The 16,750-nt window shown below is 36.5% G+C and overlaps 1 protein-coding gene across 1 annotated transcript in view; it reads left to right on the forward strand.

Moving 5' to 3' along the window:
- Positions 1–954, forward strand: part of LOC144448607 (C-type lectin domain family 18 member A-like) — a 12,195-nt gene extending 11,241 nt beyond the window's left edge. The window contains exon 3 of the mRNA XM_078138885.1: positions 835–954. Coding sequence (XP_077995011.1) covers positions 835–890 — 56 coding nt within the window. The 3' untranslated portion in view covers positions 891–954. The remainder of the gene's footprint in view (positions 1–834) is intronic.
- Positions 955–16,750: the final 15,796 nt, after the last annotated feature.

Here is a 16,750-nt window from a genome sequence, read left to right on the forward strand (position 1 = left end):
TCCCTATATACTCAGCTATTCATCATCTCCCTATATACTCAGATATTCATCATCTCCCTATATACTCAGCTATTCATCATCTCCCTATATACTCAGCTATTCATCATCTCCCTATATACTCATCTATTCATCATCTCCCTATATACTCAGCTATTCATCATCTCCCTATATACTCATCTATTCATCATCTCCCTATATACTCATCTATTCATCATCTCCCTATATACTCATCTATTCATCATCTCCCTGTATACTCAGCTATTCATCATCTCCCTATATACTCAGCTATTCATCATCTCCCTATATACTCATCTATTCATCATCTCCCTATATACTCATCTATTCATCATCTCCCTATATACTCAGCTATTCATCATCTCCCTATATACTCATCTATTCATCATCTCCCTATATACTCAGCTATTCATCATCTCCCTATATACTCAGCTATTCATCATCTCCCTATATACTCATCTATTCATCATCTCCCTATATACTCATCTATTCATCATCTCCCTATATACTCATCTATTCATCATCTCCCTATATACTCAGCTATTCATCATCTCCCTATATACTCAGCTATTCATCATCTCCCTATATACTCAGCTATTCATCATCTCCCTATATACTCAGATATTCATCATCTCCCTATATACTCATCTATTCATCATCTCCCTATATACTCAGCTATTCATCATCTCCCTATATACTCATCTATTCATCATCTCCCTATATACTCAGCTATTCATCATCTCCCTATATACTCAGCTATTCATCATCTCCCTATATACTCAGCTATTCATCATGCACAACTATTTTCTTTTTCAAAAGTATCTCCTGTGGACCAAGGCTGTACAGCATATGTTAGTTACCAAACCACACCTTAGAGATGAAACAGAAATTGACTTTACATTGAGGATAACTGATTCTATGAGATAAGAAATATTGATCAGCATGGCAACATTATTTTATCTTTCACCATTTTAAATTTTCTTAAGGTTACAAAAATTTGTTCAGCGTCATAACTACCAAGTCCATTTTAAGTATACTTGAAATGTACTTGACATTGAAAAAGTATACTGTTAGTGTAGAATAAGTATACTTTAAGTATACATTTTACAGTTTCATTTGGGTATAGAGGGTCTACATATGTAATATTTACTTCTTCTCATAAAACTTCCTTTGCATTTAAGTTAAACACTGTCAAAGTCATTAGTAATGCTGGAAACATGTTTGTTTTCCTTGCAATGCAATGTTAATATATATATATTAGTCAAATGTCACTGACTCATTCATTAAAACATATTTATGGAATTAATTTCTTTATTCAAAATCTCTAGCATGCCATGTGAAATGTATTTTTTCTTGTCTACTTGCGATATATGCAGCCAATAAAATCAGTAGACTGAGAATCAGATCAATGGTGTTTTGGATTTATTTAACTGTTCACTGATCAGGAACTGGACAGAACAAAGCTATCAGAAATTCTAATCACATGTTCCTTACATGTAAATATTTTATCTATAGATAATTATCTGGATATTATTCCCCAATATTTTGCTTTGTTCAACCAGGAAAAATAAGAGTTGTCTAATGGGGCCTTGTCACTACGAGTTGCTAGGTCACAAGTTTTTTTACTGGCTGAATGAAGTAAACTATCGAGGAATAATATGATGATACCTCCACAAGCATCATTTATGAAAAGAAATTGGAAAGAATAATGGTGATCCTGACTATTTGGCCTAATATTTCCAGCATCGCAAATCCAGTGACGTATACACGGGTTATCATGACGTAAAACGACTAGGGTATATTATCCAGTGACGTATACACGGGTTATCATGACGTAAAACGACTAGGGTATATTATCCATATTTTCTGCTCTAAGACAATATCTTGGCTTGTGTATGGTTTAGTGACTGGTTGATATCCTTTACTAACACCCTAGGTAGTTGGATATCCTTTACTAACACCCTAGGTAGTTGGATATCCTTTACTAACATCCTAGGTAGTTGGATATCCTTTACTAATAACACCCTAGGTAGTTGGATATCCTTTACTAACACCCTAGGTAGTTGGATATCCTTTACTAACATCCTAGGTAGTTGGATATCCTTTACTAATAACACCCTAGGTAGTTGGATATCCTTTACTAACATCCTAGGTAGTTGGATATCCTTTACTAACACCCTAGGTAGTTGGATATCCTTTACTAACATCCTAGGTAGTTGGATATCCTTTACTAACACCCTAGGTAGTTGGATATCCTTTACTAACACCCTAGGTAGTTGGATATCCTTTACTAACACCCTAGGTAGTTGGATATCCTTTACTAACATCCTAGGTAGTTGGATATCCTTTACTAACACCCTAGGTAGTTGGATATCCTTTACTAACACCCTAGGTAGTTGGATATCCTTTACTAACACCCTAGGTAGTTGGATATCGTTTACTAACACCCTAGGTAGTTGGATATCGTTTACTAACACCCTAGGTAGTTGGATATCCTTTACTAACACCCTAGGTAGTTGGATATCCTTTACTAACACCCTAGGTAGTTGGATATCCTTTACTAACACCCTAGGTAGTTGGATATCCTTTACTAACACCCTAGGTAGTTGGATATCCTTTACTAACACCCTAGGTAGTTGGATATCCTTTACTAACACCCTAGGTAGTTGGATATCCTTTACTAACACCCTAGGTAGTTGGATATCCTTTACTAACACCCTAGGTAGTTGGATATCCTTTACTAACACCCTAGGTAGTTGGATATCCTTTACTAACACCCTAGGTAGTTGGATATCCTTTACTAACACCCTAGGTAGTTGGATATCCTTTACTAACACCCTAGGTAGTTGGATATCCTTTACTAACACCCTAGGTAGTTGGATATCCTTTACTAACACCCTAGGTAGTTGGATATCCTTTACTAACATCCTAGGTAGTTGGATATCCTTTACTAACACCCTAGGTAGTTGGATATCCTTTACTAACACCCTAGGTAGTTGGATATCCTTTACTAACACCATATAGGTGATTTTAAACACTTGTCGGTCACTAAAACCTAAAACAATAACTAAGCCTGAGGCTTGGTTAGTTATATTAACGAAAACACAGAACAAACAAACGACAACAACAGCATATACACACTAACAAACATGAACGACAGGAAAATGACAAATCAATATGAGCAATATTTCAATGTTGCAATATTTGCATGAATTCACTCACTCACTCACTCACTCACTCACTCACTCACTCACTCACTCACTCACTCACTCGGACTAACCCCAATGCAACAACACCAACATCCCACACCTCCTCCCCTGGTGACATCGGCCAGCCAACAGACGTTAAATAGTATTACATGGTGATTATATCTCAAAGTTAGACATAGTGTCAACTAGACAACCCTCTATGTCAGGATATAGACTAATATAATAATAATAGTACTAATTATAATATACCCCTATGGGGGGGGGGTTTAGGGACAGTCACATTTTACTCTGACTCATTGTATTGTCTAGCTTTACATTATTTTGTTAATTTTAACATCCCATCGCTGCCACCGGTTCTATATCCCACTGCTGCCACATCAGTTATGTGAAAAGAACGTACGTGTCAGTAGTCATTAAAATCTCAGATCACTATAATGGTGTGAGCAGGAACTGATGCTTGTGAATGTGATACATGTATGATCACGGTATGTTTAGTCAAATTTGTCCTTTGCCTGATAAAACAAATCATAGTGACATGGTAAATTTTAGTCACCCCACACACGCACACTCTCTCACACACAGTAAGACACAGACACACAGCCACACAGACAGACAGACAGACAGACAGACAGACAGACAGACAGACAGACAGACAGAGTGACAGACACACACACACACGCGCGCACACACACACACACACACACACACACACACACACACACACACACACTGCATATATAGATCTAATCGTTTTGCAATTGTCTATTTTCCAAAACATGTTATGGAACGGGTGTATGAGATGGAATGGGTGTATGAGGGGGAATGGGTGTATGAGGGGGAATGGGTGTATGAGGGGGAATGGGTGTATGAGATGGAATGGGTGTATGAGGGGGAATGGGTGTATGAGGGGGAATGGGTATATGAGGGGGAATGGGTGTATGAGATGGAATGGGTGTATGAGGGGGAATGGGTGTATGAGATGGAATGGGTGTATGAGATGGAATGGGTGTATGAGGGGGAATGGGGCTCCGAACATTAACAAAATTCAACCAGATTGTATGGAAGTCAGGTTAGAGATTATCAACTATGTGGTTGTTACAGACAGGTTGGAACCCACAAAATTTTGAGTTGGTTTGTGTAGGGAAACTTTTGGCCATACGTCCCCGGATCGGTAATAGTTGAGCCTTCTTTGTGAACGTTTCGAAACCTCCTTTAGGGTCTCTTCGGGGTGGGGGGGGGGGTTGTTTAACTCCATGGGTAACATTACGGGGAGGCTCCTCACACACATTGAAACCCATTGTGTTGTGATACCAGTTTTATGCAAAAAGTATACCATTTCTGATACCAAGTTGCATTTTAATTAGTCTAAGTACATTCAAAGCCAGGGCTCCCAGGGGAAGCTAGCCCTAGATCTAGTGTGCCATGAGCCACGAGAGTACGGAAGTTTTGAAGGTGGATACACCAGGTTGAAACGCCTCCAGTGTTGACTGCATGGTCTCTGTTAATTAACACCAGTTTTGATTCACCCGACCCATTCTCATACCACTACCCTATGAAAAGTATACCCTTTCTGATACCAACGAGCATAAAAAAGCGGCCCTTCCCGTATTGCCTTCTATGGGAGCCCCCCCCCCCTCACGTCTCTTTGTCAGTCGCAGTTGTTGTGATAAATTCCCATTCCCATATTTGTTTGCTTAAAGTTTAATTGTATTGTTCATCAAACAGAAATGTCAATATTTCAACATTCCTATTATTATCTAGGTTGTTTCTGCTATATTTTTATATTCGGAATGCTTTAATTTAGTGCTCACTAATTTGCCTTTTAAGTTCTTGTTTCGTTTTTGTGCTATGATTGGTCTTTTCGGATATAATTGATTTAATATCTCATTGTCTGCTATTAAGTCCCAGTGTTTAGTTATTGCTTCTCGTAGATGAGGAGATCTAATGTAGGGACTGTATGTTGTTTTGAAGACCAATTGGATTTTCTGTGTAGTTGTCCGGCTTTTTAGATATGTCTATCTGTTTCGATTCGACTCCCCTTGAATTACTTCTATTTCATTGTAGCGTCTTGATCTTTACAACAGTTTCTCGGTGAAGAATTTCACTTTGTTTTGAAATTCTACTTCGTTACTACATGTTCGTACATGTATGTATAATATTATGATCGTTTGACCCTTAATGAACCCCATGGACTTTCAAAACGCCCAGGTCCGGGTGGCATGATTGCCTGTGTAAATATTGGAATGTGTCCGTTTGTTTAACAAAGCTTTTAATTAATTGTCTCTTAAGATGTATCAAGTGTTGTTTTAATGTCAAGTGCTTTTTCTTTCTTTTTTAGCTTTGTGAACCGTTTAGAGCATTTTATGGATTTACGGTATAGAAAAATAAATATTATTATTATTATTATTATTGTGATATTTGGTCTTGGTGGTGTCATTCACCTTTGTGGATTATAAGATATGTTACTTCCGTATCTGAGCTTTCCAACGAAAATTTAAAAACAAAATATCATGAATACGTCATCCCTGAAACGTGTCCAAAGTGATATTTTATTCGTGTAGATTTCAATAAGGAGTAAAAAAGTTACCCGACCCCACCTAGTGTTTCACTGCCGACCCTAAACTCTATTTTTTGACTTTTCGAGAGAAAAAAATTATAAAATCGCGAAAATTGTGAAGTCTCAAACGAAATAGTGGATGCAGAAATTGACATCAATTTAAAAAGACAGAGTATAAATCTGTTCTTCCAATCTGTAATGCATGTACATCTGATGAGAAGAAACCAATAATACAGAGACCACATGTGAAAAACATAACTATCTGAACTAGAAACCCACATGATTATGAAATATATCTCTATGAAAATAAAATAAAAAGTCTACCTACCCCACCTATTCTAAAATTGAGCGTAATCGGAACCACACAGTCATTTAATAGACCTAATGCGACTTTCTAGTTCATGGAATGCTATGTCGGCTATTTCGGGTGATGCTGCATCCACATTACATGATTGTGTGCAAAATTCTTCATTAAATTCATATGTGTTTTTCGTGAGAATTACATTGAATAGTTTTAGGAGATACATTGTTGGTTTTGTAATTTTATAGTCCATTGTTTGTGTAACTGTGTCAAGTGCTCTGCCTATTGACTACATACTAGTGTATTTGTGTGCTCTTTATTATATAGAATAGAATATTTATTGCATCCGTTAAGAAACTTGACTACATTTATTCATTGTATTTTCTGCAATAAGCATTTGGCGCTAACAAACTAGTAAATATATAAACTACAGTAATAATAGTTAAATAAGGTTTATATGAAAGTTTAAACTTTAGGTTAGATAAACGTAATATGTAATATCTTTTAACTCTGGAGTGACTAGTATCAAATTGTCACGAACTACAGTAGTTAAAAAAATCTGCTGAGTCCTTTAATTATGTACTATACGTTGGCTGTTGTTGTTGTTGTTGTTGTTGTTGTTGTTGTTGTTGTTGTTGTTGCTGCTGCTGCTGCTGCTGCTGCTGCACAATATGGTTTTAGATATGTCACAGTTGGATTTGGCGTTGCTCTGTCTGTCTCATTTATAGTGTGTCGATGTCCCTTCTGTATTTCGTTTTGATAGTTATCGTAACGTATACCTTTGTTGTTGTGTTCATAAATATTCATTTCTATTTCTAATCACCTGGCTTCATCTGTTAACATCTCCTCATCCAATCACTTCCTACTTTTCTATCACATGACTTTCCTATATAAGTAAGCACTACAGGTTAGTATAATAGAAGTGCAGACGTGGCCAGTACGGCTACAACTAGTGTATCTTTCTTTGTATGCTTTCAGACATGCTTGGAGAACAAAGATACGTTTCTGCCATTAATACGAGTCCAGAAAGCAGTTATTGGTAACCAACAGTGACAGATAGAAATCTAAAAAATCTGATATGTGGCATGTTGGGCTCTTACAGCCACTGATAATTGGCCTGCTTACAAATTTTGTTCCTTGAGGCGGCGTCTTATGAACTTACTGAAGTAAATACTATTGTGGCGTACGTATTTGCAAGTTATTAGGATTTATGTACTCATATGTATCTCTAACAATGAGATGTTTCTCGTACATATCAGTTGTGATGTGATGTTGTCTATGATTTCAATCATATCCATTGTATCTTTATTTACTAGTTTTACATAATATGTGTTATTAAGGAGTTGTCGTTCACATTGATTCCTTTCTGTAAATCGTCTATATTTAGTAGGACAATGCCTCTACCTTTATCCTCAGACCTCATCAAATTGTTTGCCAGTGCATTTGATCTGAATGAAATATTTGACACTGTCACTATAGTCGCCTCTAGGTCGTTTTCTAGTGTCTCTCATTAGGGGAGAACCATTTGATTTCTGGGGGGGGGGCAGGAGAAATAGGTATGGCAGCAAACTTTTTTCCTCATCACTGTGACATCAATTTTTTTTTCTATTGTCAGTCCTGCATCAAATTATATTTTCCATATGCAGAAGCAATGCAATTTTTTTTCTCGGTTACCAATTTTGTAACGTGCGGTTCATAACTATACCTACATGTCACTGGTTCACAACTAACTTGTTCTGTGTAAGTAGCAATAAGTAGCAGTTAACAATCCATGCTTCTATTTAAGATATATAGCTGGTAAAACAATCCATGAGGAGTTGACTGATCACTTGGCTAACTGACCTTTACACCAATTTATTATTACCAAACAAGATAATCAAGTTTGAACCAACCTTGGAAAATGCTTCCACTAATTAACAAACTTGATCTAACAATCCAGAGTTGGTTATATGGTAAACGTAATGTTATACACTTAGTTAATATTGATAGTGTTACTGAGGAATCCCCTTCCCTTTATTACTAACAGCCCTTTTCAGGACCACCATATCCTCCAAAAAGAGAACTACTAAACTATAGTTTCAACAAATAAAGTCTTGAGAATAATCTCCAGATATGGATGGAAGAAAATTTTTCAAGACAAAAACACGAAACACACCTTAAACACCTCGGTAAGGGACCGGACAGTATTTACGGCAGAGGGGGGGCCTGGGGAGAAATTGGGGGGGGGCCATGAAAAAAATGGGAGGCTTGAAGGGGGGGGGGGGGCATGAAAATTCTCATGGTTTGAAAGGGGGGGGCCGCGAAATATTTTGTCATTGAAAAACATTAATATGTTAGAAAATTTAGCATTGCATGAGATAGCACTTGATATCGCCTTTAATATTGAATGTCTACACTTTCATTTATGTATTAAAATGAATGTGTGTACGTTTGTATGTACCTATTTAGTGAAGCATAAAAACACTACTCTTATATACTCCAAGTTGTTCACACACACACACACACACACACACACACACACACTTACACACACACATATGTATACATACATACATACATTTTAGTACTGTGGAAACAGGTTCAGTGTGTAATTACCATCAAGGATACATATGTATATATATATATATATATATATATATATATATATATATATATATATATATATATATATATATATATATATATATATATATATAATATGTTTATTAGTTCCTTATGCATTTCTTTATATATATATATATATATATATATATATATATATATATATATATATATATATATATATATATATATATATATATATATATATATATATGTATATATACTAGCATAGGACCTGATTTAGATAGGTGTTTTATTTCTTTCCTTGACACTATGCTTGAGTTTCACTCTCAGACTCACTAGAGTCTGAAGATGTGAGGCAAGACTTGTCTTTCTTTCTATCTAAAACCAGTGAAATTAAACTATTTCCCTCCTCAGCATCATCAAATGCATTTATCTGTACTAAATATTGTAAAGCATTTAGATGTCTGCGTGGTGTTAAGTGTTTTTTCATCAGTGACTTTGCACTAACTTTGGTAGTTGCCTTCTGGCCGTATATACTCATCTGATCACTGTGCAGTGTATTGAATACAATTCTGAATTTGCTGTCCCCATCATGAAGTCACAAATGCCTGACACTATAGGTTTAAATATGTATGGTTTTGGAACTGAAAGCATATTGATTATCATCTAAGTATTCCACAACATTCTGAATTTCTTTGCACTTTCATGAAGTCACAAATGTCTTACATTTACATGTGTATTGGTAATGCATTTGGTGTAGGAAAGTGAAAGCTATATTTGTCAGACCTCAGTGTGCATAAAATCCTTAGTTTGCTAGCACTTCATGACATCACAAATGTCTGACATTAGATAGTTATTGTGTTATGAGTATAAATAGATATTTGAATACACTATGTAGGTGATGTGATGTCCTTAGATACTCCCCACAAATGTCCCCACTACAGTTTTTCACAAATCACGCATGTGAATGTGTGTTTACTCTGTGTCTGTGTTTCTGTGTATGTATCAGTGAATGACAGTTAAAACCACCACATCAAATGCCTAGGTATTAAGTGATGACTACTTATGGTGTCTAGTTGGGAAATAAACAAGATTATACCACATGTGTATGATTACATGTATGGTCAAAATGTTTTATTTTGTTTTGTTTTCTAAAAAACTTCCTCTACAACTACTAAGTTGTTTGGGCTGAAATAGTAACATAATAGTAGTACCAAAAGAAATATTACAGTTGTGCTACAGTAACAAAAAAATTTGTACTCTTTTTAGTTATTGTAGGGGGCAGGATATTGTGCACTTTTTTTCTTCTTTTTTTTGGGGGGGGGGCATGACATTTTTATACTTTTGAAAGGGGGGGCTGTGAAATTTTGGTCACAGTGGATGGGGGGGGCCAGGAAAAAAAACAAGTCAGAGATAATTTCTCCCCAGCCCCCCCTGCCGTAAATTCTGTCCGGTCCCTAAATTATAAATAAATCCAAGAGAAAATAAAATACAAACGGTGGTTTTCATCTAGTAGCCTCTGTTTGTAGATGTCTACAAACAAACATGTGGTTGTAGTATGGGCTCACCAGCTTCTCCAGAGATAGCTGACATCGCATTCCACAAACTTGAGTGTCGCATTATTGAAACATACATGGATAAAATATCACTTTGACACGTCTCAGAGATGTCATATTCATGCTATTCCGTGGCACACAAGCTGAACTCAATATTTTGAATGAAAAGATAAATTAAATGCATCCAACATTAAAATTTTCGTTGGTCAGCTCAGAAACGGAAGTGGTATGCCTTGATTTGGTGATTTACAAAGGTCATAGGTTCAAACAAACCAAAAGATTGGATATCAAGACTCACACCAAACTAGTCTTGTTCCTCTCGTCTTCAAAACAACATATATAGTCCCAACATCAAAGCGTCTAAACTAAAGGACGCATTGACAAAACATTGGGAACTGCTAGAAAATAATGTAACCTTGAACCAACTCTACCCGACCAAACCAATCATAGCACAGAAAAGAACGAAACAAAAATGTTAAAGACATACTTGTCACAACTCTGCCTCTAAAAGCAAGGCTGAAAATAGCCTTGGTGATCATAATGTGATTGAAATACTAGCATCTCTGCTTGACGAACAATATTGAACCTTAAACAAATGCGAGAACGCTGTCTTGTTAGACATAACTGCGACTGATGAAGAACCCCAACAGTCGGTCCGAAACGTCTTAAAAGAAGGGTCAACTAGGTATCGACCAGGGGACGTATCGCCAATGTCTTCCCTGCTAACCTACCTTAAATACCAGGGTCAATAACCTTGACAAACCGGTCACTTGGCTAACTGTTTATTATACCAATTTAACAAAATAATAAAGTTTGAACCAGCTTTAGAAAATGCTTCCACTTATTAACAAACTTGAATTAACAACCCTGTGGTTGTATGGTAAACACAATGTCATACACTTATTTAATGTTGATGGTGTTCGGAGTCCCCTTCCCTTTATTACCGCCCAATTGTTTTTTACTTTCTGTCTGTTTGAACGATTTTTTTTCCTCTCAAGCTATTATGGGATCAAATTATTTGTTTTCCTCCTTCACCTGCCGACAATTTTTTCCTTTCTCAAAATCCCCCCCCCAGAAATTAAATGGTTCTCCCCTTAGATATGGCAATCGTATTTTGCATGAGAGATCGTACATTGATTTCATTAGATGAATTGTAGTCATGCATTGTAGTGTGGGGATGAATTTTAATCCTTTTACCCAAAATTGTAAGGGTTGTACTTCCTACTGTCAAGATGCTATAAAACTATATTTCAAAAGTGTTCCAACCCTATGTAGTTGCTTTTTACATGTTGGTGCTGTCTTGTAAAGCTTGGAAATTATTTTCTGAAAATGTCTGAATAGTCTCAAAATAGACTTTTCAGAGTTAAAAACCTACTGGGCTTCTAGAGGAGACCCCCTACAACAGATGTACATATTCCCTTATCAAGCATTTCCCCCTAGTCTGTCTGTCTGTCTGTCTGTCTGTCTGTCTGTCTGTCTGTCTGTCTGTCTGTCTGTCTGTCTGTCTGTCTGTCTGTCTGTCTGTCTGTCTGTCTGTCTGTCTGTCTGTTTGTTTATGTTTAGTAGATTTCTTCCCGGGCGCAGTAATAAGTCGTTTCTGAGATATTTTTTTCTCTTTCTTTCTTACCCATACTGGGTGATTAATTTCAAATTTACAGTTATAGATACTGCTTTATGGTTTGCAGTGGACTTTTTGTGTATGTGGTGGCACATTGGTTAGTAAGCAATAAAAGATACTTAAACTTATTTCCGCCGGTTTTTGTGAAGATGGCTGAATCAAGTTGGGCATGTGTTATCCGTTAAAGGTTTGGTCAGGCAGTTTATATGCCTATGTTGTACCTGCATGCACTGTGATATATGGTAGATATACCTGTCTATTTGCCTATGTTGTACCTGCATGTACTGTGATATATGGTAGATATACCTGTCTATTTGCCTATGTTGTACCTGCATGTACTGTGATATATGGTAGATATACCTGTCTATTTGCCTATGTTGTACCTGCATGTACTGTGTATATGTGTCTATTTGCTTATGTTGTACCTGCATGTACTGTGTATATGTGTCTATTTGCTTATGTTGTACCTGCATGTACTGTGATATATGGTAGATATACCTGTCTATTTATGCCTATGTTGTACCTGCATGTACTGTGTATATGTGTCTATTTGCTTATGTTGTACCTGCATGTACTGTGTATATGTGTCTATTTGCTTATGTTGTACCTGCATGTACTGTGATATATGGTAGATATACCTGTCTATTTGCCTATGTTGTACCTGCATGTACTGTGTATATGTGTCTATTTGCTTATGTTGTACCTGCATGTACTGTGTATATGTGTCTATTTGCTTATGTTGTACCTGCATGTACTGTGTATATGTGTCTATTTGCCTATGTTGTACCTGCATGTACTGTGTATATGTGTCTATTTGCTTATGTTGTACCTGCATGTACTGTGGTTTATGTGTCTATTTGCCTATGTTGTACCTGCATGTACTGTGATATATGGTAGATATACCTGTCTATTTATGCCTATGTTGTACCTGCATGTACTGTGATATATGGTAGATATACCTGTCTATTTGCCTATGTTGTACCTGCATGTACTGTGATATATGGTAGATATACCTGTCTATTTATGCCTATGTTGTACCTACATGCACTGTGATATATGGTAGATATACCTGTCTATTTATGCCTATGTTGTACCTGCATTCACTGATTTATATGGTAGATATACCTGTCTATTTGCCTATGTTGTACCTGCATGTACTGTGATATATGGTAGATATACCTGTCTATTTATGCCTATGTTGTACCTACATGCACTGTGATATAAGGTAGATATACCTGTCTATTTATGCCTATGTTGTACCTGCATGTACTGTGTATATGTGTCTATTTGCCTATGTTGTACCTACATGCACTGTGATATATGGTAGATATACCTGTCTATTTATGCCTATGTTGTACCTGCATGTATTGTGTATATGTGTCTATTTGCCTATGTTGTACCTGCATGTACTGTGGTATATGGTAGATATACCTGACTATTTATGCCTATGTTGTACCTGCATGTACTGTGATATATGGTAGATATATCTGTCTATTTATGCCTATGTTGTACCTGCATGTATTGTGTATATGTGTCTATTTGCCTATGTTGTACCTGCATGCACTGTGATGTATGGTAGATATACCTGTCTATTTATGCCTATGTTGTACCTGCATGCACTGTGGTTTATGTCTATTTGCCTATGTTGTACCTGCATGTACTGTGATATATGGTAGATATACCTGTCTATTTGCCTATGTTGTACCTGCATGTACTGTGATATATGGTAGATATACCTGTCTATTTGCCTATGTTGTACCTGCATGTACTGTGTATATGTGTCTATTTGCCTATGTTGTACCTGCATGTACTGTGATATATGGTAGATATACCTGTCTATTTGCCTATTTTGTACCTGCATGTACTGTGATATATGGTAGATATACCTGTCTATTTGCCTATGTTGTACCTGCATGTACTGTGATATATGGTAGATATACCTGTCTATTTGCCTATGTTGTACCTGCATGTACTGTGATATATGGTAGATATACCTGTCTATTTGCCTATTTTGTACCTGCACGTACTGTGGTATATGGTAGATAAACCTGTCTATTTTCCTATGTTGTACCTGCATGTACTGTGTATATGTGTCTATTTGCCTATGTTGTACCTGCATGTTTTGTGGTATATGGTAGATATACCTGTCTATTTATGCCTATGTTGTACCTGCATGTACTGTGATATATGGTAGATATACCTGTCTATTTGCCTATGTTGTACCTGCATGTACTGTGATATATGGTAGATATACCTGTCTATTTGCCTATGTTGTACCTGCATGTACTGTGTATATGTGTCTATTTGCCTATGTTGTACCTGCATGTACTGTGATATATGGTAGATATACCTGTCTATTTGCCTATTTTGTACCTGCATGTACTGTGATATATGGTAGATATACCTGTCTATTTGCCTATGTTGTACCTGCATGTACTGTGATATATGGTAGATATACCTGTCTATTTGCCTATGTTGTACCTGCATGTACTGTGATATATGGTAGATATACCTGTCTATTTGCCTATTTTGTACCTGCACGTACTGTGGTATATGGTAGATAAACCTGTCTATTTTCCTATGTTGTACCTGCATGTACTGTGTATATGTGTCTATTTGCCTATGTTGTACCTGCATGTTTTGTGGTATATGGTAGATATACCTGTCTATTTGCCTATGTTGTACCTGCATGTACTGTGTATATGTGTCTATTTGCCTATGTTGTACCTGCATGTTTTGTGGTATATGGTAGATATACCTGTCTATTTATGCCTATGTTGTACCTACATTCACTGATTTATATGGTAGATATACCTGTCTATTTGCCTATGTTGTACCTGCATGTACTGTGATATATGGTAGATATACCTGTCTATTTATGCCTATGTTGTACCTGCATGTACTGTGGTATATGGTAGATATACCTGTCTATTTGCCTATGTTGTACCTGCATGTACTGTGATATATGGTAGATATACCTGTCTATTTATGCCTATGTTGTACCTGCATGTACTGTGATATATGGTAGATATACCTGTCTATTTGCCTATGTTGTACCTGCATGTACTGTGGTATATGGTAGATATACCTGTCTATTTATGCCTATGTTGTACATGCATGTACTGTGATATATGGTAGATATACCTGTCTATTTGCCTATGTTGTACCTGCATGTACTGTGATATATGGTAGATATACCTGTCTATTTATGCCTATGTTGTACCTGCATGTACTGTGATATATGGTAGATATACCTGTCTATTTATGCCTATGTTGTACCTGCATGTACTGTGATATATGGTAGATATACCTGTCTATTTATGCCTATGTTGTACCTACATGTACTGTGATATATGGTAGATATACCTGTCTATTTGCCTATGTTGTACCTGCATGTACTGTGATATATGGTAGATATACCTGTCTATTTATGCCTATGTTGTACCTGCATGTACTGTGATATATGGTAGATATACATGTTTTTTCAAGGAGTTCAAGAAATAGCCTGTGTATGAAGTCTGTTTCAATAAATTCCATACAAATACTGGGTGTGTCTAATTTTGTTCTAACATATGGACACTTCCCGGCTGCATTACTTTGGATTATGTCCAGTGATTTGTTGCCTAACTGTGTGTGGACCTACCGATAAAAATGTTAATTTGACCTGTGATTGTTTTAACTTAAGGAAGAGTAGTACCGAATTGAATTGAATTGTGTTTTTGTCACTCATCGATTCTGAGTATTCACTTTTATCTTCAATATGTAAATTTCGATTATTGGTACCAATATTTCCATCTTCTTATTACAATGCAAGTATCAGTTGTTTACCATGTGATTGTTTCCTTGTCTGTCTTGTTGAGATTCATCTTATAAGTTGACGTTTAATGTGTAGACGTTATTAAGCAACGATATCTGATAGTTTTCTGATGTTTCTTCCTCAGAGGTAATATACCACTACTAAACAGTTTTAAATTACTGTTTATAATATACCTGGTGATAATGCTGTGCCATGATTCGCTGGAATCAGTCACGTGATAGGAAAATAGAATGAATATTTCCCTAGGGAAATAGTTCCATCAACTATTACATGGTCACGTGACCACCGCGCGTTCACAGCAGGTCAAAATGGCAGCTTCTGACGATGTCGTCTGCCACCGCGAGTTCACAGCATGAGGTATATCATAAAACACATATTGCCTGGCCTATATTCGGGCATAGCACCCGTTCATTACCCCCTCGTGACTGTGAGTTACCAGAATCACATGTGATTCTGGTAACTCACAGTCCCTCGGGTGTAATAAACGGGTGCTATAGCCCTCATGGCCAGGCAATATGTGTTCAATAATACACCCCCCCCCCCCCCCCCCCCCCAATGAAAAGTCTGTCCTCAGGTTTGACTTTGACATTACACGTATCACGTAACCAATGTGTAGCCCATCCCTCAAAACCAATTTAAGGACAATTGCATCATACTCATAGCTCTTTCAGACACCAAGATATACATTAATACAATATATCAGAATTCCTCCTGATATCAAATCAGTTGAGGAGGCAATATCATTTTGTATAAATTTCAAAGCAACTTCTAATATGTTTTTTGGGATAATCTTTCTGAATTTAAGTGAAAGACTATATAATTCTCTATATTGTGACCCTTTTGTAGCATATAACGCTATCTTTAATTGAATTATTGCAATGTTTTGGTGATTTCTTGATAAAAGCTGTAAAACTAAGATGACTTTGAATTTTGACAGACAATGACCTTGACCTTGGATCTAAAAGATTATGTTCAGTGAGTTGCCCGTCCCCTAAACCCTGTATATAGACTCTTCCGTCATATCTATAACACTTGGGGATCATGAGATCTTCAGCATTGTCATACTTTGCATAATTGTGGATCTTGATATCAATTGTCATGGTAACAGGATT

Source organism: Glandiceps talaboti, chromosome 17 (genome assembly GCF_964340395.1).
Source record: "Glandiceps talaboti chromosome 17, keGlaTala1.1, whole genome shotgun sequence".
Classification (NCBI taxonomy): domain Eukaryota; kingdom Metazoa; phylum Hemichordata; class Enteropneusta; family Spengelidae; genus Glandiceps; species Glandiceps talaboti.